General features: G+C 37.9%; 1 protein-coding gene and 1 pseudogene across 11 annotated transcripts in view; both read right to left on the bottom strand.

The window, feature by feature from the left end:
- Window positions 1-3,387: 3,387 nt before the first annotated feature.
- Window positions 3,388-24,021, bottom strand: part of CCDC18 (coiled-coil domain containing 18) — a 109,340-nt gene continuing 88,706 nt past the window's right edge. For 5 of the 11 annotated variants that reach the window (XM_059375414.1, XM_059375410.1, XM_059375411.1 and 2 more), the window contains one exon: window positions 13,400-14,317. In XM_059375414.1, the coding sequence (XP_059231397.1) occupies window positions 13,820-14,317 (498 nt within the window). In that variant the 3' untranslated portion in view covers window positions 13,400-13,819. Of the gene's footprint in view, window positions 3,524-13,397; window positions 14,318-24,021 lie in introns of those variants that run through there. The other 6 variants (XM_059375419.1, XM_059375420.1, XM_059375418.1 and 3 more) reach the window with 4 other exon arrangements.
- LOC132002424 (U4 spliceosomal RNA) lies at window positions 14,797-14,901 on the bottom strand (annotated as a pseudogene).

The raw sequence follows: 24,021 nt of genomic DNA, 5'->3' as shown, positions 1-24,021 counted from the left end.
GTGGTTAAGAGCATGTACTTTGGAGTCAGTTCAAATCCCAGCTATTATAAAGCTACATGACCATGAAAAAAATTACTTAACATTTCTTTGTCTGTTTTCTCTTCTGTAAAGCACAGTGAACAATACTAGCACTTGCCTAATGACAGACAATCGTGATAACTATGGAGGCTCATTCAACACCCAAACTCCTGTCCTCTCAAACTTTATTAGTAAAGAAGACAGCTGGATCAACAAATTTGAGTTAGCTCAACAGAGGAACAGAAAGATTCCCCCTCTCTAACACAGCTACTTCATTTACAAAGAAGTTTCCATTAGTACATAGCTACACAGATATTTCCTACTCCACCTCAATAATAAATATGTAGAACATTATAGAGGCAGGGTTTCTTTCCACTGGAACTTTGGACACAGTGCATGCAGACTATACCAAAGTTATAGGATAAGAGTGGGATTGTGTGTTTTCTCCTACTACTGACTCCGTAAACTTTTCCTCAATAAACTATTTTACACCTATATCATATGGTACTACAGTGTTGTGCTGCATGACTTCCTTGAAAGATATTTCCTTATGACTCTTCCTCTTACTTGTTCCTCATTAAAATACAGTAATACTTGTAAAGAGTTTACAAACCTGCCTGGCACACAGTGTTAGGTAAAGGTTAGCTATTTATTTTTAAAAGGACAATCAGGAGGGGCGCCTGGGTGGCTCAGTGGTTTAAGCCTCTGTCTTCGGCTCAGGTCATGATCTCAGGGTCTTGGGATCGAGCCCCACATTGGGCTCTCCGCTCAGCGGAAGCCTGCTTCCCCCTTTCTCTCTGCCTAGTTCTGCCTTCTCTCTGTCAAATAAATAAACAAAGTCTTAAAAAAAAAAAAAAAAAAAGAAGAAGAATCAGGAAAGACTAGCAATGTTCTAGAGTCAAATCAAGAGATAACAAAGGAGAACTGGTAAACAGTGTCAAATGCTACCAAAAATCAAAGAATGAAAATAGGACACTGGGTGTGGCAACAGAGTTGTAAAAGATTGTATTAGGTTAAGGATTGGGTTGGAAGTAGGGTAAAATAGGGAATATAGAATGGTTTTTCTAAGAAATTTGGTGGCAAAAAATAAAAAAGTGCATAGGTTAGTGTTTTTTTTTTTTTGCTTGCAAGTGACAGAAATCTAATTCGAACGAGCTTTGTAAAAGGACTTATTATAAGAATATTGTGATGTCACAGAAGGCAAGGTCAATCATGTGGCTGAGTCCCAAAAGCATGTGGAACCAGGATCTTCAGCTATTCTTTTTCTTGTTCTTTTCTGTAGGTTTGTTTCACTTTCTCTCCTTCTTTCTCCAGACTAGTTGCATTGCTGCTCTGGCCCACATGGTAGGAAAGACGACTATCAAAAGCTCTGGAGTTTAACATTTTACAGTCCAAGCATGCAAAAAGATAGAGGAGTTTGTTTGCAGTTTGAGTTTTAAAATTCCTAAGACAAGGGGCATCTGGGTGGCTCAGTGGGTTAAGCCTCTGCCTTCAGCTCAGGTCATGATCTCAGAGTCCTGGGATCAAACCACGCATTGGGCTCTCTGCTCAGCTCAGCAGGGAGCCTGCTTCCCCCCACTGTCCCCCCAACTGCCTCTCTGCCTACTTGTGATCTCTGTCTGCCAAATAAATAATAAAATCTTTAAAAAAAAATTCCTAAGACAAGACTCTGGCCCTTAACCTAAGTGTCTAACCCTGAATGAATCCACAGTAGCCAGGGATGGTAGAGGTGAATGGACTGGAGTATAACATGGCTATTCCTATTGCAAATATGTATGAAATGCAATGGGATGTGGGAAAGTTCAAACAAAATAAGTATGCACTATAAGGATACAGAGTATTTTTTTGAGAAGTAGGTATTATAAAGGTGGGGTTTTAGTTTTTGTTGTTTAGGCCAGGGAAGGGATTTGAACATATTTATAGGAATGGGAGAAACCAAAGGGATAGGATTAAAGATAAAGGACAAGGCATGGGTTATTTGAGAGAGTAAAATCTGAGAATCAAAGGGAAAGAATGGAATTTACAAGTACAAGGACTGGCCTTTCAGAGAAATAGGCCTTTATGAGAGGGGAGGGAAGAAAATATGAATGCATGCTGGCATAGGCAGGTCTAGAAAGATGAAGGAAACTAGTGGAAACTGGACCTGAAGATCTCCCATGAAGCATGTGGCTAAGTCACCTCTTGAAAGTATAGGAGATTCAGTAAAGGGGGTAGTTGAAAAGAATAACAAATATTAACATTCCTGTCAAGAGGAAGAGAATGGAAGCTAAAAGGAAGAGGTTAAGGTTTGTCAAAATTAAAAGTCCAGCTCAGACTGGAAACTAAATTAATGAAGGTGTCAGAAGTACAGTCGACTAAGTAATGTTCACTAGTCCATGAACAAGAGCTCATAAGGCACATGATAGAAGGTCAGGGGAAAGGGAAAAAGGGTGTTGGCCAAGAAGACTGAATCAGTAATTTAACTCTTACAGTCAAGTCACTAATGAGTAGCAGTAAAAAGATAAACTTTATTCTACCCCTGACAAGTAATTATAAATTCTGAATTACTGTTATTCAAATAGTACTGTCAACATTAATGGCTTTGCTGCTTACATATTAGAAAAATTCCTAAGGACACATTTATATATGCTTTAAGTATATGGTCTAAAAAAACCAAATTTGAACCCTAGAGAGATTTTTAAATTTGAAGGTTTAAATATGTCATCTTAATTTTGCTGCAGTATTTTTATTCTACCATAAAGCTAGCCATGTATAAATGTGCCCCTAACCCAAAGTCCATCTCCTGATACTTAGAACGAATCAGTTTCTTTGGAACACATACTTATGTCATTATGTAAATAATTCCACCTGTAAAACAGGAATAATAATAGCTTATGTGAGGAGTACCTGGGTGGCTCTGTTGGTTAAGCATCTGCCTTTGGCTCAGGGCATGATCTCAGGGTCCTGGGATTAAGCCCTGCATGATGGGGGGGGGGTGGTCCCTGCTCAGCAGGAAGCTTGCTTCTCCCTCTCCCTCTGCATGTCACTCCCCCTGCTTGTGCTCCATTAAATTAACACAAAATAAGTTGTGTTAATTTAATGAGTTACTATAAAGCGCTTAGAATAGTGATGGATAAATGGTAAGCACTCAACAAAAGCCAGACATTATTAGTACAATTATGAACCCGGGGCAGAATGACTTCTAAATTCTTACTTACTCATTCTAAAAGTAACATATTACTAGAACAATAATTGAAAATATAAATTAGTCCATGTACTTCCTATGCATTTTAACAGTGATTTTTAGATAAAAAACAAAGCAGCAAGTTAAAACAAAATGAGTAATGAATTAACTTTCACAAACAGAATAAGGTTTAGAAGAACTTTAAATATACTGAAATAAAAATTTATTCAAAAGCAATAAATTAACAGCTTCTATGAAGTATGAGCTACATGTAATAAACACAGTACCAAAAATCTCATTTTTCACCACATCAACATCTTCATTTAATTATAAATTTTCTCCCTGGAATAAAAAAAAAAAGATTAGCTTTTGAAATATTATTAATTTAGCATTAATGTCCACTATAATAATCAGGAGCGTAACTGGAAGCAAGAGTGGGAAGTATTTACTCAATTAAGAAATATGAATCAGGGGTGCCTGGGTGGCTCAATGGGTTAAAGCCTCTGCCTTCAGCTCAGCGTCCTGGGATCGAGCCCCGCATCGGGCTCTCTGCTCAGCGGGGAGCCTCTTTCCTCCTCTCTCTCTCTGCCTCTCTGCCTACTTGTGATCTCTCTCTGTCAAATAAATAAATAAAATCTTTAAAAAAAAAGAAATATGAATCAGAAAAAGTCAATAATGGACCACATGGAATATAAAAAGCAAGTAATTCTGGTTGGGCAATGGGAGGGAGTGCAAAGTCAAACTAAATTGATATAAAAAAAACAGAAGACATAAATATTTAGACAGTGAGGTCAGACCATGGTTTGAGGGCACAATAAGGAAGATAGATGAAGGGCTACCTGAAAATAGTCAGTGAAAAAGAAGAGAAGTAAGAGAAGGAAGGGAAATGACAAGGAAAAGCCGTGTGCACAAAAAACCAGCACAACATAGAGAAGTAGAGAAATACAGGAAAAAGGCCCGGGAGACTTTTCTTTTTTAAGAGGGAGAGAAAGAGAACAGGCGGAGGTGTAGAGAGAGATGGGGCGGGGGGGGGGGGATCTCAAGCAGGCTCCGTGCCCTGCACAGAACCTTTCACAACCCTAAGATCACGACTGAGCTGAAATCAAGAGTTGGACGTTCAACTCATGGAGCCACCCAGGTGCCCCGGGTCCAGGAGATTCTAAAAATATAGGTCAAATACTTTTGTCCTACTTAAGTCAGGGATTTGAAAATGTTACCATGTCCTTAGATATTACCTATAGTCTTTCTTTGCCCTGTTTCTTTCCAGCTCTGTTTTCAGTAGCTGACTTTCTCAGTTCTTATTTTTCATTTTATTGCATGGCATAGGGACCACATTTGTTAACTATTTCTCCTTTTTGGAAATAAGATGGATACAAATAATACTTCTTGTAACTTCCTAATAACCTGTGAATTAGCTAATCAATCAAATTCACAGCACATTATTCCACCATTCAAATCTAAAACAGGAGTTTTTAACTTTATCTCTGAACTCCTTTGATAATGTGTTCAAAATTTTGTGCACGTGTAATTTTTTGTGACTTCTGAAGCTTTTGTCAGCGGCTTTATTGTTAATGGAACTGGAAACAGAGTCAACTGTTAGGAAAATCATTTGGGCTACAAAACAAATAAAAGAGCTAACACTTATTAAGCGCTTCTTACAAAGTAATTTCTAGGTTTTTTTCTGCTGTATCAGTGGACTTTAAAACTGCACCGTTGGTGGGGGCGCATGGGTGGCTCAGTGGCTTAAGTGTCTGCCTTCAGTTTGGGTCATGATCTCGGGGGAATTGAGTCCCCATCGGGCTCTCTACTCAGCAGGCAATCTGCTGCTCCCTCTGCCCTCCCTTCCCACCCCCGTTCTCTCTCTCAAATAAAATCTTTAAAAAATATATAAAACTGCACACTCTGGAGCAGGGCTGGATTAAGCCCAATAATACCCTCAACACAGCCCCAAAATGATACCCCCTCACCTGACCATTGCTTAAAATAAGGAGCTTAATGGTTCTTAACACAGATCAGTGCATGACTTAAATGCCAAATTGTTTTGCTCTCTAGAGAAGTGAAACTCACACCATAAATCAGAAACCAATGTAGTATCTTGAGGACGCCTTCAAATCAAACTTAAACCTGAGTCACTCACTATACCGAAGAAAAAGATACATTAACAGTGCACATTAAATTGCAGCAAGGCAGATAAAGACAATTACAAAACAATCTACTACACTTAAGTGTGGTGGTGAAAGGGTTAAGAGCATTATAGCTAGAGTAAAAACTGGTGCTCCCCTTCCCTTGGTGCCCTAAACTCAAGCTTATTTTCCTTAAAGGTTAATTCAGGGCTGTTCTGGAGTATGCATAAGCAGACATGTAAAGAGGTGAACAGGTTAAGTAACTGGATAAAGGTCAGATACAATCCACCTTTAATCAGAGAGATTATCTTTGTATCTGATTGACATATTTGGGTGGTTTCTTCATGACATCTCATTTAGATAATACTTTCCTTGGCTTAAAAAAGTTTTAACATTTCTGCTTTTAAATCAGAGACCAATGTAATATACTTTCATGTGGGTGAAATGAGCTAAGGACCAGACATGGCCTACAGATCAAGGTTCTACAACCCAATTTTATATGTCATTTTTTTAACATTTATTAATGCAATGTACATATAAATGACCATGAAGTTAGTTAGACAGTAAAATTATAGGAAGTCAAAGTTTCTTTCAATGATAGCAGTCTTGGGCACCTGGGTGGCTCAGTGGGTTAAGCCTCTGCCTTCAGCTCAGGTCATGATCCCAGAGTCCTGGGATCGAGCACCAGAGCCCCACATTGGGCTCTCTTCTCCGCAGGGAGCCTGCTTCCCCCTCTCTCTCTCTTCCTGCCTCTCTGCCTACTTGTGATCTCTCTGTGTCAAATACATAAAGTCTTTTTGTAAAAAAAATGGTAGCAGTCTTGCTCTGAATTTTCTCACCTTCCATTAAAGACAAAACACACCCCTAATCTATTAGGGCTAGTGGGGAAGGAGCCCCTACAGAGAAAGTATTAAAAAGATGTCTTCAGTCACCTTTCCCTTAAAATTAAGGTTTAATACACAAGTAATGACCATCCAAAAGTTGAATAAAACCCACAGATGAGCATTTGTCAAGCATCAGTCCTAGCATGGGTCCCAAAGGTGTAGTGAATGGAGTTCTGAGCAAACCAAAGAACCAGTCCCTTCTATCAAAGATGAAACTAAGCCAACACATGTAATGCAGTTGAGAGTCATGAGCTATGAGGCCCAGGTGAGATTAATGTTGAGTAGCATTTGTGGTTTATACAATTAAAACTAAGAATATGACTAGCAATAAACAAAACTATATGTGAACAGAATTTAACTTAGGCTGGATTTTCTAAAAAAAAAAAAAAAAACTGGAGATAACATTTTGCATATTTTAATATGGCTCTGGGCTTCCATTATAACAGAATAGGTAATAGTGCCCACTACAATAGAAGAACCATTTGGTAACTAATTTTTTTTTTTAAGATTTTATTTATTTATTTATTTGACAGAGAGAGAGATCACAAGTAGGCAGAAAGAGAAGGAAGCAGGGTCCCTGCTGAGCAGAGAGCCCGATGCGGGACTCGAGCCCAGGACCCTGAGATTATGACCTGAGCCGAAGGCAGCGGCTTAACCCATTGAGCCACCCAGGCACCCACCATTTGGTAACTATTAAGGTAATAACAGTACCAATCAATAAAGATTAAATGAGTCAATTTATGTAAAGCATTTATTTCTTTATTTTTAAAGATTTTATTCATTTATTTGAGAGAGAGAGGGAGAGCGTACAAGTGGGGAGAGGGGCAGAGAGAGAGGGAGAAGCAGACCTCTTTTTAATGGGGAGTCCATGGGCGCCTGGGTGGCTCAGTGGGTTGGGCCGCTGCTCAGGTTATGATCTCAGGGTCCTGGGATCGAGTCCCGCATAGGGCTCTCTGCTCAGCAGGGAGCCTGTTTCCCCCTCTCTCTCTCTCTCTGCCTGCCTCTCAGTCTACTTGTGATTTCTCTCTGTCAAATAAATAAATAAAATCTTTAAAAAAAAATGGGGAGTCCAGTGCAGGCAGGGCTGGATCCCGGGACTCTAAGATCAGGACCTGAGCCGAAGTCAGACACCCAACTGAGCCACCCAGATGCCCCTATGTAAAGCATTTAAAATAGTGGCTGGTGGGTGCCTGGGTGGCTCAGTGGGTTAAAGCCTCTGCCTTCAGCTTGGGTCATGGTCCCGGGGTCCAGGGATTGAGCCCCGCATTGGCCTCTCTGTTCCATAGGGGAGCCCGCCCCTCCACCCCAGGCCTGCCTCTCTGCTTACTTGTGATCTCTGCCTGTGAGATAAATAAATAAAATCTTTAAAAAATAAAATAAAATAAAATAGTGGCTGGCAATAAAATCTTTAAAAATAAAATCTTTAAAATAACAGACGAATGGATAAGGAAGATGTGGTCCATATACACTATGGAGTATTATGCCTCCATCAGAAAGGATGAATACCCAACTTTTGTAGCAACATGGACGGGACTGGAAGAGATTATGCTGAGTGAAATAAGTCAAGCAGAGAGAGTCAATTATCATATGGTTTCACTTATTTGTGAAGCATAACAAATATCATGGAGGACAAGGGGTGTTAGAGAGGAGAAGGGAGTTGGGATAAATTGGAAGGGGAGGTGAATCATGAGAGACTATGGACTCTGAAAAACAATCTGAGGGGCTTGAAGTGGCGGGGGGGGCGGTGGGAGGTCCGGGTACCAGGTGGTAGGTATTATAGAGGGCACGGATTGCATGGAGCACTGGGTGTGGTGAAAAAATAATGAATACTGTTTTTCTGAAAATAAATAAATCAATTTAATAAATAAAATAAAATAGTGGCTGGCATATAGTAAATGTGATGTATTACCATGATTACAATATGTCACTGAATTAATCAAGTTTATCCTACATAAAATAAGTTCTATTTACCAGAAATAGACTGTTGCTCATCTAGGACTCTAAGACCATTGGAATAGAGTAGAAGTTCTCAAAGAAAGCAGTGCTCCCCTCCTGGGGAACATTCTGAAAATTTGGTGGTAGTTCTTTTTGGTTGTCACTACGCTGAGGAGAGCCTGTTGCTGGTATATAACTGAGGACAAAAGATGCAGATATATTTGCAGGGCCATTTCACCCAACAGAACTATCTGTCTGGAAATCCTACTAGACTTCCCTAGTCTCATTTTCCAAGATAATTTTCACATACCTTTCCTGTTCTTAGTCTTCTAGAATCTTACTCTGCCACAGTTCCTAACGTTACTAAGAAAACCTTCACTAAGAAAATAAAGGCATGTGATAAAGAAATTTCTCCCTTCTCACCAAATCTACTCCATGTGTTTCTGTACCCATATATTGCACTTTCTTTCCCACTACATTACATGAACTGTCCCTTCTTTTATCAAAGGCCAGTTCTACTTCTCTGCTGTATTCTCTCTTTTAGCCTACCTTAAGAAGTTTGTGCCTTCTATTCTCTGTCTTGAATTATCAGTTTCCCTGTCTACCAGATCACTCTCACCAATCAAATGCTGTTTTATCTCTTATTCTAAAAAAAACAAAACAAAACTCTCTCTTGACATTCCATCTCCCTCATTTCTTTACATCAAAAGAGTTGCCTGTTTTTGGTGTTTCCTTTTCTTCTCCTATTCTCCACTGATCACACTCTAACCAGGCTGCCTTTATCCTGTTACTCTAAAGCCTTTCTCATAAATATCACCAACAGCTTGCACAATGCCAAATATATCAATTATTAATCCTCACTTTATTTAGCAACATTTAATCTTTTCTGAAACATGTGCTATATTACATTTTCCTTATTTTTTCTATGTCTATGTTTAAATCTCAGCTTTATTGGATCCTCAAATTCTTGAGTGCTAAAAATAATTTAGCCTTACTAACTTAGGCTTAATTTGGGAGCTGCTTTTTCTACCTCCACTAATTCCCTGGACTAAATCTAGCATTATGGCTTTAACAACCATCTATATGCTGATACCTCAATTTATAACTTCAGCCTCATTAACCCAGTCATTTGTTTGTCATCTATCTTGGACATCTAATAGAAATCTCAAATTTAATATATCTAAAGTCAATCTTTTGAACTCTCCATGCTTCCAAATCTGCTCATCTCCTAGTATCCCCAATGAGTGAAAGCTTAGTTACTCTTGCCAAAATCTCTGGAGTCTTCCTTAACTTCTGTTTCACTCAAGACCTACATTAAATCCTGTTGGTTCTGTCTTCAAAATGTATCCAGAAATGGAACTATTCTCAACAATTCCACATCTGTCTCCTGCCTACCCCAAATCATTTCCTGTGGGGATTATTATAAGTAGCCTCCTGGATAGTCTCTGCTCTTGCTCCTTTATCATTCATTTTTCCTAAAAGAGCCAGAATGATTCTTTAAAAACATAAGTCAGATAAATGTCACTCCCCTAAGCAGGACCTTCCAATGGCTTCCCATCACACTTCAAATAAAATCCAAAGTTCTCACAGGAGCGGTAACACAGCTGGAGCACCCCCACTCCCACCTTAAAACCCAACAACTAGCATCATCTCTTATCTCCTACTACTTTCCTTCTTGTTTATACCAAACCAGCAATACCTTCTAGCTGTTTTTTGCACCTATCGGGCAGGTCACCACCCCAGGACTTCAGTACCTATTGTTCCCTTTCCTCCAATGCTCTTCCTTCAGATATTGGGATAGCTTACTTCTGACTTCCTACAAGACTCTGATCAAATGTCACCTTCTTAAGACATCTTCCCTGACCACCCTATCTAAAACAGTACCCCCCATCACATTGCATGCTCTTACATATTTCCACCTAGCATTGGAGCATATGTCTATTTATCTGTTTACTAATGATCTCCTCACTAAAACATAAACTCTGTTTGGACAGGGTCTTTGTCATTTCTGTTTATTTCTATAATTCTAGAGCCTGGTGTATACTAGATGCTCAATAAATAATGAAATGGCTGATTAAGTGATAAAAATAAACACAACCTTAGTTTTAAAGGCTATATGAAAACTAATTTTCAGGTATTATATATGATTTTATCAGGCATTATACACAATTGCCTAGTTTACCTCTTGAAATTTCATTTGAAAATTTTATTTAACAAGAATATTACTTAAACAGTGTTTCTTTTTTCCTATTTTTTTTATTATTATAAACATATATTTTTATCCCCAGGGGTACAGGTCTGTGAATCACCAGGTTTACACACTTCACAGCACTCACCAAAGCACAAACCCTCCCCAATGTCCATAAAACAGTGTTTTGCTTTTAAGTAGTAAATTAAGCTCTTTTCAATGTGGAAAAATGAAGGTCTTTGTCTTGGATCCAATCTAAAAATGCTTTAAAAACTTTTTAGGCCACCAGTGCTATTTTGATATGTTTGAAAATGAAAAAAATGAGCATTGGAAAAAGCTGGATTTCTCTGGAAGGGATTCTTTATTTCTGCATGCAAATTATAGATTAAATGCTTTTAAAAACATATTGAGGGGCACCTGGGTAGCTCAGGTGGTTAAGTGTCTGCCTTTGGCTCAGGTTATGATCTTGGAGTTTTGGGATCAAGTGCTACATCAGGCTCCCTACTCAGCCCAGAGTCTCCTTGTCCCTCTGCCTCTGCCCACCAGCCACTCCCTCCCCCTCCCCGATCCCCTCCCCTCCTTCCCTCCCACCACCTGCCAGCTCCTGCATGCAGGTTCTCTCTTTCTCTCTCCTCCCTCAAATAAATAAAATCTTAAATGTTGAGTGTAAGGTATGTGTAATAGGAACAGAATTGCCTATTTATGATATGCTCAAGGAATAAAAGAAGTAGAAAAATCATGTAAATGAGATACTCTGCTACTGTGGAAGTCTATGAACAAAACAAAGGTCACCTTAATTTTTCACTAGAATGGTTTCCAGGAAGTCTAGAAACACAGTAAGTTTTGGAACTCCAAAAACATTTTCCAGTACAGCTGACCCTTGAATAACATGGGTTGACCTTTGATTAATAGGTTTCAATGGCACAGGTCCACTTATATACTAATTTTTTCAATAAATGTATTGGAACTTTTTTTGGAGATTTGCAGCAATTTGTAAAAATAGAAGACCCTCATAGCCTAGGACTACTGAAAAATTAAGAAAAATTTATGTCATAAGTGCATAAAATATATATAAATTTATTATAAAAAGTTAAGATTTATCAAAATTTATACACACAGAGACTGTATATGGTGCCATCTGCAGTTGAAATGTAAACAAATGTAAAGATGCAGGATTAAATAACTGCATAAAAGTACATATAGTACTACTGTAGTAATCTTGTAGCCACCACCTGTTGTTACTGTGGTGAGCTCAAATGCTGTATTGCTTAAAACACTGTGTGATGTTAATCACAGTTCGTCTCGCCAGTAAAATTACGTATCGCAATAAAAAAGTGACCTCTTGCAGTTCTCACATATTTTTTTGGTGTTTAGTGCAGTACCATAAACTTCTGAAAAACATCAGGGGACCCATAGGAAGTGCTGCTAGTGATGTTGGAAGTGCTCCCAAGAAGCAGAGAAGAGTTGTGTCATTACAAGAAAAAACTGAATTGCTTGGTATGTACCATAGATTGAGGTGTGCAGCTGTTGTTGCCCATTTCAAGAAAAATGAATCCAGTGTAAGGACAATTGTAAAAAAATAAAAAAGGAAAATTTGTGAAGCCATCACTATAGATCAGTGGGCATGTATGAAAACCTTGCACTTTTTATCTTGTGTTGAAAATGCAACTTTTATAAGAGTAGAAGAATGCTGTAAGAAAGGCATATGCCTATAAGACTCTAAAACCATTCAAGAAAAACAAAGTCATTGTATGATAACTTAGAGCAAACGAAAGGTGAAGGGTCTAAAGCTGGAGAATTTAATGCCTACAGAGAATGGTTTGATAATTTTAGAGATGGGTTTGACCTAAAAAATATCAAGGTAGCCAAGTAGCAGCAGCAGACAGCTCTGGAACACCATTAAAAAAATCACTGAGCAAATGGTGGAAGTTGGATTGGTATCATATAAAAAGAAATGCAAAAGAAAAAAAAAAGAAAAAAAAATCACCCAGAAATAGTGATGTATTTCCATAAAGCTACACCAAATGGACCTGCCTCTCCTGTCTCCCCTTCCACCTCCTACCCCTTCTGCCTCTGCCACCCTCAGACAATAAGATCAACCCCTCCTCTTTCTCAGCTTACTCAGTGAGAAGACAAAGATGAAGACTTTTATGATAACCCACTTTCATTTAACAAATAATCAAGCTGCATGGTTAATTAACTTACCTTTTGTATGTGTGTTTTCACGTGAAAACCTAGTAATGTATGACAAGAACTGTGAGACATTTCTGTGTCATCATCACCTAAGTACTGATTGTATAGAACAGGTGCAAGATTTGTATGGAAGTGGACAGACTATCCTTACATAATTAAAGGTGAGTAATAGGTAATATAAACTTCATAATGTTTTTTCTTACCATTTTATAACTTCACTTTCAAAGAATAACACCATACAGTGTGCCCTTCTCTCTATTAAATGAAGAAGGTGCACAACAGCTCATCATCACAAGTAAGTGATTTTTAAGAAAATATAACACTGTTTCCAGTGCTGTATTATAAATATGACTAGAATATAGTTTGCCATAAACATTTTATGATTCATCCATTAGTGTATAAGGCTAAGCTACCATAAAGCATTCATATTGCTACTGCTTCCTTTTCTATGCATGAATTATTATACCTACAAATAAATATGAATTTATTTTTTACATTACCTTTTCATTTTTGATATCTAGTGTTAGTTATGTATATAACATCTACAGTGTTTTGTATAAGACAGTACTGATATATGTACTGACAAAATGTAAACAGATGATTTATAAACTTACAGTATCAATAATATCTGGTACTGTAAATGTACTTTCTCATATGATTTTCTTAACATTTTCTTTTCTCTAGCTTCTTTTATTATAAGAATACAGTATATAATACATATAACATACAAACTATGTGTTAAATTGACTGCTTAGCTTCCCAGTAAGGCTTCCAGTTAACAGGCTATTACTAATTAAGTTTTGGGAAAAATCACTGTATGATGTGATTTAACACAATAAAAAAAATTTTAAAAAGTTATATATAGATTTTCAGCTGCACTGGGGTGGGAGAGGGAGGCAGGGGGTCAGTACTCCTAACTCCTGCATTATTCAAGGGTCAACTTTATTCTAGAGTTCAAAATACTTTCCTAAAAGGAGGCAGACTTAGTTCTTTAATCAAATATAGATTATATTTAATTAAATGTATAGGCTGTTTTAATCAAAGTTAATTTTCAAGGCTAAATTTTCTTTCTTTCTTTTCTTTTTTAAAGATTCTGTTTATTTATTTGACAGAGATCACAAGTAGGCAGAGAGGTAGGCAGAGAGAGAGGGGGAAGCAGGCTCCCCGCTGAGCAGAGTCAAGGTTAAATTTTCAAACCTACTTACAATGGATTTTTTTGAACTTTCAATATTTGCATATCACTTAATAGCATGCTTCATTGAAATATATGGATTTTCCTACAAATAACAAAATGATATTCACTGGAGACAAATTATTATAACTTCAAATGTATGACATTACATACCTGAGGTAAACCAGCACCTGTTTGCATAGAAGATTTTTTTAATAATCTCACTTCCTTGTTTATGTATCTTAGCATTCCACTGAGAGTACTGAAGTCATTACTCTCAGAACTATCATCTTCTGGGTCATATGTGAGAGGTTTAAATGAGTCTGACTGGGTATAAGTCAGATCCTTCTGGCTTTCTTCTAATGTTGCAGGCTGTTCGAACTGCATTTTTTTTAAGTCCTGTAGTAATTCTTCAGAAAGATCTTCAACACTACGTGTCTTGAAACTAAGGTCGCTGGCACTAATAGAGCGACGTAGCTTTCTATACTTGAAAAAAGCTGTGTGAGAATGTTTAGCAAGTTTTGGATCTTGAATGTTCGGCATAATTTCTGCTGCAGACGTAAGCAGGGCTGGTAGAAACTTGAGGTCTTCTGCCCTTTCACGTCCAGAAATTTTGGCTTGTAATCTGGTTAATTCTGATTCCTATAGAAAAATAGGCACATAGTAGGTGTTCAGACATTTTTGTTAAATGAAAAAGTTACTTAGATGTCTTCTGGGAGTCCATGATTTTCTAAGTCAACCTTCTGCCCAGAACACATATTCCTTTTATAACAACCCATGAGACTTTTCCAAGCTCTGTTTAAACCCTTCATTTTGAGACAATTACATATGTTCACTTGAAATATGTTAAAACTATGCTAAGGAATTCCATGAAAACTCGATTTTCCTTATACCAATGTTTTTCGATTTTAAGTGCTAATGATAATAGTATCAATTTCTAATTAAGACTGAAATCTTACATCTAAAAATTTCTCTTCAAAAGTATAATGGTACACTATATTTTGCTAATCTAACATATATATATATATACACACACACACACACAAAACTACTCCCTTTAAAATTTCTAATAGGAAATAAATTTATGTTAACTATTATGCTTCACATGCCTTCATTACAAGAAAGCTTCATTATACCAGAAATTTTTCAAAGAAAAACCTTTCAATTAGCAATAATCGTACTTTGGATAAACCTCATTGGCTACGATACTGCCACCGCGCAAAGCTCAAAGAAAAACCTTTTAAAAAGTGATTTAGTAAAGACTGATTTATGAAATATTAAACTTCTCATTTCTTTTTTTTTTTTTTTAAGATTTCATTTATTTGACAGAGAGATCACAAGAAGGCAGAGAAGCAGGCAGAAGGCTCTCTGCTGAGCAGAGAGCCTGATGCAGGGCTCAATTCCAGGACCCTGAGATCATGACCTGAGCCTAAGGCAGAGGCCCAGCCCACTGAGCCACCCAGGTGCCCCTAAACTTTTCATTTCTACTATTTTTTCCATGTCCTTCATTTGGATCCTCTGACCCAACTTTAGAATCCAAGAATGAGACTGCGTATACTGAAAAACCATAAAGCCTAAAAAAATGAAGAGGAGACGTAAGTTAATGTTTAGTAGTCTTCTGTTCAAATACATTTTCTGTTTCTTATAGGTATCCATAAAATATATATTTCTAAATCGGTCACTTTTAATCTGATAGTATCTCTTCTTTCTAAAAATACTCTGCTTACTAAAACTGTCATAACCACAGAATACATTACAAAATGAAAGTTTAACATGCTTATTTAAGTACTACTTTCTCTAGGTAAACATTATTTCCAAGTGGCTAGAGTGCCAACTTTTGTAGTAAATCTTATATTTACATTCTGATAATCACAATTAATAAAGTAGCTACAGAGTTAACACATACAGGGTTCTGTGCAGTTGAAATATTTTTTAACTCTAGCCACAGAGTTATCTAGCCATAATTGAGAATTGTGCTATCTTAGCTAAATCGAGTCCATGTAACTTTCAGTTTAACACTTAGCTTTTATAATGAAATATAGTGTAACTGAATACGTTAAACATAATTCAACTTATTAAGACTTGCAGAATTTCACTGATGTGGTCACTATTATATAATAAAGTAATGCCTTTAGGGCTCTCAGAAAATGGTCTAAGCTTTGCCCTTACTCTGGTTAACCTCAAATGATAGGGTATTTGTGAGGGTATTACAGGAAGTGAGCTGAAAAGATCAGTTGTCTCAAACTCTTGTTCTTTCTTCTCCCTCACTTCTGTTTCTGTTCTCTGTCATTTACTGCTGCTGTCAATGGAATTGTTGTCCATTATTTATAGCTACTTCTAATTGTTATAGTTATGCCAGCTTCTGCTCTTGTTAGCTTTTTTTCCTTTCTATTCTCCTTATCTATTCTTCGGTTCAGACTCTAGAGCCAGTTAATATTGACTTTGAGAATTACTGTCAAAAACTTCTGAATAATTAAGTGCAATCCAATTCTATTTATCTCGGTAGTAATAATTAACAAGTGAGCAGAGATAGCTATAACAAAGGATATGCAATCTAGAATCTTTAAATTTTGAGTCAATTTTTTATAGTGAAGTTACATAATTTTATATAATTGTTGTAAATCTCCAGAACACTAGGTATATTCATGTCTCAAAAAAGCACAGAGTGTTCAATCTAAACATAATTTTAGATTATATCTAGGGGCACCTGGCTGGCTCAGTGGAGCATGTGATTATTGATCTCAGGATTGTGAGTTCAAGCCCCATGTTGGGTAGAGAGATTACTTAAAAATAAAATCTTAAAAAAAAAATTATGTATATTCAGCTTTCCTTAGTATTGTGAATAACAAGTATGTTACAAAAGGAATTTGAGTGCTCAGCTTAGTAACTAGAAATATTTCTAAAATATTATTTGAATTTTTTTGCTTTTTAATAACTTCTGTTTTGTAATAAAATTATTTATTGCTTCAGAGCTGTTAGTGAACTTTTTTTGTAAGGTCTTAGCTAGCAATGTAAATTTCATACATAGTGGCAGTTCTGAACTAATATTAAATTTTTATCTCTATGTAGCAGTAGTGATATTAATTTCAAATTCTACACTAAACTGCCATAGCTCAGCAGCAATGAGATATTTGGAAAATAGTGTATAGTAATTTTTTTTTTAATATAAAGGAATTTTGTTTAATGAAAAATGCTCCTACTTGTAGGTACATTAAGGGTGGAACTTTCTAAAGTAAATATAATTAAGTCTGTATTTGAATAAGTTCTAGTCCAAGATGATGACATAAGTGATTCCTCCCAAGACACACTGAATCTACACCTAGTCATGGAGCAATTCCCTCTCAAAGAAGCCAGCTGAGCAACATCCACACACCGGGTTAATGAGAAAATACCTACAAAAGGGCCATTCTGTGGGGGAAACACTTCACTCCCAGCTTCTCCCTGAGGAGTGAAGAGTATGGACCCCACCTCTAACACCCCAACTTTTAAAACTACCATTTGAGGAATGTGTGCTAAAACAGCTAGCTCTAAAAAGCTATTCATGAGACCTACAAGACTAGAGCAAATAGAAAAATAGTTCTTAATGGGCTCACAACAATGTGGTATGGCTGTCTACCAGGGATCAGCACAGAAGAAGCTGGCAAAAACAGTCCACCTCTTCATCTTTCCCTTAATGAGTCTTATTTATGTACTTTAAAAGCTTCTGCCCGAGGATCAGTTTTCTAATTTAGCACATGTCTAGGAGCACCAGAGCACCAGGTACCCCATCCACCTTTTTCCCTAGAGTCTGCTTCAAATTTCCAGTATCAAAAAAAAAAATTCCAGTATCTTCTTGAAAGGAGCTTGTACTCATCTAGCATTCAAGCTTTTGAAGCTGTTGCCCAAGGGACTGGCCTCTCTGGACTACATGACTCCGTAGCCAACAGGGTTTGCTTTCATATGTCTAGCAGGACTGTGGCAAACAAAGCAGTTCTTAGTAGGCAGAGGAGCACACCCTCATGCCTAAAAATGTAAGCCCAGCGCTGAGGGAACAAATAATAAAGCCCGTCTCTCAGTTTCTCCCTGTAAGGATCCCAACTACATACTTTCCTGGCTCTTACCCAAGGGTCTAGACTTTAGACAGTCTACATCTAGGTGCTGACTGAGATCATCATACTCTTTGGAATACTGACAAATCATGGCACACCCTCAACTACCAGGATCCACCTAGAACAAAGAAGGCTGAACAATCACAAAGGTTTGAAAAACAATAAGGAACTCAGAACCAGATGATCAATAAGGCATATCTCCTACACAATACCACTCTGTCAAGACTGGGATAGGTGGCTGAAAGCAACACAGAATTGAGAAAAATGAAGAAACAGGGGAATATATTCCATACAAAAAAATAAGCTGAAACTCTAAAAAACAGACCTTAATGAGACAGGAGCAAGTGATTTACCTGATAAAGAGTTCAAAATAACATCATAAAGATGTTTACCAAGTCAGGAGAACAATGCATGAACAAAGTAAGAATTTCAACAGAGACAGAAAATATAAGAAGGTACCAAAAATCACAGAGCATAAGTAGTCACAGAATGAAAATACAGTAACTGAACTGGAGAATTCAACAAAGAGGTTCAACAACAGACTAGATCCAAGAGAAGAAAGGATCAGAGGACCCAAAGGGTAGTGGAATTCGATTAGAGGAGCAAAAGAAAAAAAAATTAAGAAGGGTGAAACCAGCTTAAGGGACTAATGGGACACCATCAAGAGGACCAACATACACATTATAGGGGTCCCCGAAGGACAAGAGAGAAAGGAGCACAAAGTTTAGTTAAAGTAATAGTGGCCCAAAGCTTTTTTAACTTGAGAAAAGAAACAGACATCCAGATCCAGGAAGCCTAGAGAATTCCAGATGTGATGAATCCAGAGATCTAAACTGAAACACTTTATAATTGTCAAAAAACAAAGACAGAGAGTCTTAAAAGCAGCAAGAGAAAAACTACTTATGTATAAGGAAACCTTATGAGAAAATCAACAGAAAATCTGTAGATAAGAAGAGAATGGCATTACACATTAAAAGTACTGAATGGGGGGAAAAAAAGCGTACCAACCAAGAATACTCTTCCTGGCCAAGTTGTCCTTCAGAATTAAAGGATAAAGAGTTTTCCAGACAAGGAAAAGCTGAAGGAATTCATCTCCACTAGACTGGCCTTACACTAAATTTTAAAAGGAATTCTTTAAGCTGAAATTTAAAAATGCTAAATAGTAACAGGAAAACATATGAAAGTTTCAAGCTCATTGGTAAAGGCAAACATATAGTTAAATTCAGAATACTCTAATGTTCCAATTATGGTGGGTAAATCACTAAAACTCTAATACAAAGAGTTAAAAGACATGGGGGTAGTTCCCAGGAAAATGAAGGAGGAGGATTCTAAGCTTACTTCGTCCTATGGATACAACTAGATAACACACACATCAGTGTAACTAATCCAGAAAATGACCTGAAGACTAGCAGAACAGGCTCTCCACTGCTAAGTGTAGAGAAGAGGCCCCATAGAAGAGGGTAGGAAGAGAGATGCAGTTGGGAGCCTCAGTGACTAGCAGGATTGTCTGCAGGAGTGAAGGACACTGTGGGCATGGAGAAGGGAGAAGAAGAGCACACTCCATGCCAGAACTCTAGGCTTGGGGACCTGCAATGGGAAGATAAATCCCTTTAACATTTGGCTTTGAAAACCTGAGGGACCCAACTCCATGAGTTCTTACAATCAGTGAGGCTTACCACCTGGAACTTTAAATATCAGCAGGCTGGGGTCTGGGAGAGCTGGAAGGGTAGAGTCCCTATGCTGAAAGAGAGAAACAAATAGTGCCACGGAGGTACAGCATAGAAGCAGCAGTTCGAAAAACTGCCTGGGGTAAAAAGGAAGGAGGGGTGTGTGTGTGTGTGTGTGTGTGTGTGTGTGTGTGTGTGTGTTGGAGGGACAGGGATCTTTGGGAGATTTCTCCAACAACATAAGAGCTCCATATTTCCCTCCCCTGCCTCCCAGCCTAGAAAAACAGACACCTGTAGGAACCAGGGCAGCACAAACACTCTCCACCTAGCTTGCTAACAGTGTGTCCTGGCCCTGTGTCCACCTGTAGACTCGCCCTATCCAACCAATCCTGGGCAAGAGTATTCAAAAGTGGCTCCAAGTCCCTTCCCAAAGCAGACTAGCAAATACCTTGCTAACACCGTGTACCCTACTGCTGTGTTCTCCTGCAGACCTGCCCTTGACAGGATTCCATCCAAAGTGGTGGTGCAAGTTAGCAGTGCAAAAGCAGCCCTGACAAGGGTCAACACCACTCCAAAGGGACTCCTTGACCAGGAAGAGAGGAAGATAACCACACACACCAGTACAACTGTGGCCCTGTCAGTGGGGTGGAGGCAGACATCTGGTCTGACTGCAGGCCTCACCCACTAACAAAAGCTTCTCAGGGGAACAACACAGAGAACACCCTGCAGATCTGGCAAATGCCTGGTCTGACTCAACTCAAGCCCAAGGCAGCCCCAGACTGGCTGACTACCAAAACAGGGACCAAATCCTGCCCACAACAGGCAAAGAAAGCCATTGGAGACTACTGGACTGACGGCAAACGCAGCTTAGCCACAATAGTAGGGCATATATGACACACTTAAGAGGCACCCCTGAAGCACAAGGTTCTGGTGAACAGGGGATATTGCAGGGCAGGGCACTACAGAACATCATCTTCATTAGGCGGTGACTTTCAAGATCAAAAGACATATATGGCTTTCCTAACATAGAAATAGATACAGAAAGACAAACTGAGGTGGTAGAGGAATTTATCTCAAATGAAAGAACAGGACAAAATCACAGCAAGAGAGCTTATGAAACAGAGATAATATGTCTGATAGAGAATTTAAAGTAATAGTCATACATAAAGATACTTACTGGGGGACGCCTGGTGGCTCCGTTGACCTTTGGCTTGGGTCATGATCCCAGGGTCCTGGGATCAACTCTCACATCAGGCTCTTTGCTCAGAGGGAGCATGCTTCTCCCTCTGCCTTACCCCACCCACAAATAAATAAAATCTTAAAAACAAAAAGAACATACACACTAGACTTAGGAGTGGAGGACCTCACAGTGACACCCTCAATAGAGACAGAATACATTAAAAAGAACCTGTCAGAGATGAAGAACTGAATAACTGAAATTAAAAATATATTAAAGGGAATAAATAGTAGACCAAAGGAAACAGAACAGATCAGGGACCTGTAGGACAAAGTAATGGAAAACAAGCTTAACAGGGAGAGAATAAAGAACAATAAAAAACCATTGATTAAGGAAACTCTACAACACCATCAAGAGTAGTAACGGTCACTTTATAGGGATCCCAGGAAGAGAGAAGAGGGGGCAGAAAATTTATTTAAAGAAGTAATGGCGGGCACTCAGGTGGCTCAATGGGTTAAACCACTGCCTTCAGCTCAGGTCATGATCTCAGGGTCCTGGGATCGAGTCTCACATCAGGCTCTCTGTTCAGCAGGAAGCCTGCGTCCCTCTCACTCTCTCTCTCTGTCTGCCTCTCTGCCTACTTGTGATCTCTCTCTCTGTCAAATAAATAAATAAAATATTTTTTAAAAAAATAAAAAAAAATAAAGAAGTAATGGCTTAAAACTTCCTAAATCTGGGGAAGGAAACAGATGCCTAGCTCCAGGAGGCACACAGACCACCCCCCCCCAAATCAACCTCCATTGGTCCAAAACAAGACAAAAGAAAAAAAAAAGGCAAAAAATAAAAAAAAAAAAAAAAAAAAAAAGGCAAAAAAGTAGTGCTAAAGAGAGAATTTTAAAAAGCAGCAAAAGAAAATAGATACATACAAGGGACCCTATAAGGCTATTAGTTGATTTTTCAGCAGAAACTTTGCAGGGCAGAAGATAATAGCATGATATATTCAAACTACTAAAAGAAAAAAACATACAGTCAAGAAAAAGAAAATTTTCATTTTATCTTTTTCAAATTCAATTAGCCAACATATAGTACCTCATTAGGTTTTTTTTTTTACCTCATTAGTTTTTGATAAAGTGTTCGATGATTCATTAGTTGTGTTTTAACACCCTATGCTCATCACATCATGTGCCTTCCTTAATGCCCATCATTCAGTTACTCCATTCCCCCATCCACCTCCCTATCTGTAACCCTCAGTTTGCATCCTGAAGTCAAGAGTCTCATGGTTTGTCTCCCTGATTTCTTCCCATTCAGTAATAGAAAATTTGAACATGCTAATTACCAACAATCAAATTGATTCAGTAATCAAATAACTCCCAAGAAGCAAAAGTTCAGGGCCAGATTGGTGAATTCTATCAAACATTTTAAAAAGAGTTAATACCTATTCTTCTCAAACTATTCCAAGAGATACGAGAGGAAGGAAAACTTCCAAACTCTTTCTATGAGTCTAGCATTACCTTGATACCAAAATCAAAGACACTATAAAAAAAAAGAACTACAGGCCAGTATCACTGATGAACACAGATGCACTCATATGTGGAATTTAAGAAACAGTGCAAAGAATCACAGAGGAAGGGAGGAAAAACTGAATAGGAAGTCATCAGAGAGGGAGAAAATCCATGAGAGGCTCTTAACTATAGGAAACAAACTGAGGGTTGCTGGAGGGGAGGTGGATGGGGGTTGGGATAATTGATGGGCATTAAGGAGGGCATGTGATGTGATAAGCACTGTGTGTTACACGCAACTGATGAATTACTGAACTCTACGTATGAAACTAATGATGTACTATATGTTGGCTTATTGAATTTAAATTTTAAAAATTCTCAATAAAATATTAGTAAGTTGAATCTAACAATATATTAAAAAATCATTCAGCACAATCAAGTGGGATTCATTCTGGGGATGCAAATGTGGTTTGCTATTCATAAATCAGTCAATGTGATACATCACATCAACACTAGAAAGGATAAGAACCATATGATCATTTCATTAGACACAGAAAAAGCATTTGACAAAGTACAACATCCATTCATGTTAGAAACTCTCAACAAACTTTTAGAGGGAACATACCTCAACATAATAAAGGCCATATGTCAAAAACCTATAGCTAACACCATACTCAATGGGGAAAAACTCAGAGCTTTTCCCCTAAGACCAGGAATAAGACAAGAATGTCCACTCTCGGGCGCCTGGGTGGCTCAGTGGGTTAAGCCGCTGCCTTCGGCTCAGGTCATGATCTCAGAGTCCTGGGATCGAGTCCCACATCGGGCTCTCTGCTCAGCGGAGAGCCTGCTTCCCTCTCTCTCTCTCTGCCTGCCTCTCCATCTACTTGTGATTTCTCTCTGTCAAATAAATAAATAAAATCTTTAAAAAAAAAAAAAAAAAGAATGTCCACTCTCACTACTTTTATTCAACACAGTATTAGAAGTCCTAGCCACAGTAATCAGACAAGGAATAAAATGCATCCAAATAAAGAAGTAAAATAATCACTATTTGTAGATGACACGATGCTATACATAGAACTCTAAAGACGTCACCAAAAAACTACTAGAATTGATAAATGAATTCAGTAAGGTTGCACAATACAAAAATCAACATTCAGAAATACATTGCATTTCCATATACTACTAATGAAGTATCAGAAAGAGAAATTAAGAAGAAGAAATTAACAGTGCCATTTATAATTGTACCAAAAGTAATAAAATACCTAGGAATAAACTTAACCAAGGAGGTAAAAGACCTATACTCTGAAAACTATAAGCACTGATGAAAGAAATTGAAAATTACACAAAGAAATGGAAAGATATTCCATGCTCATGGATTGGAAGAACAAATATTGTAAAAATATCCACACTACCCAAAGAACTACAGATTCTATGCAATCCCTGTCAAAATACCAACAGCATTTTTCACTGAACTATAACAAATAATCCTAAAATTTGTATGGAACCATGAAAGACCCTGAATAGCCAAAGAAATCTTAAAGAAGAACAAAACTGGAGGTATCATAATCCCAGATTTCAAGATGCCCTACAAAGCTGTAATAATCAAAAGAGTATGGTACTGGCACAAAAACAGACCCATAGATCCAGAGAACAGAACAGAGAGCCCAGAAATATACCCACAGTTATATGATCAATTAATCTTTGCCAAAGGAGGAAAGAATATGCAATGGGAAAAAGACCATCTCTTCAATAACTGTTGTTGGGAACATTGGATAGCTGCATGCAAAAAAAATGAATTTGGGCCACTTTTTTACACCATACACAAATATAAACTCAAAATGGATAAAAGACCTAAATAGGAGACCTGAAACCATAAGAACCCTAGAGCAGAGCACAGGCAGTAATTTCTCTGACA

The sequence above is a fragment of the Mustela nigripes genome, chromosome 14 (genome assembly GCF_022355385.1).
Source record: "Mustela nigripes isolate SB6536 chromosome 14, MUSNIG.SB6536, whole genome shotgun sequence".
Taxonomy (NCBI): Eukaryota; Metazoa; Chordata; class Mammalia; order Carnivora; family Mustelidae; genus Mustela; species Mustela nigripes.
This window is presented reverse-complemented; position numbering and strand designations above follow the sequence as displayed.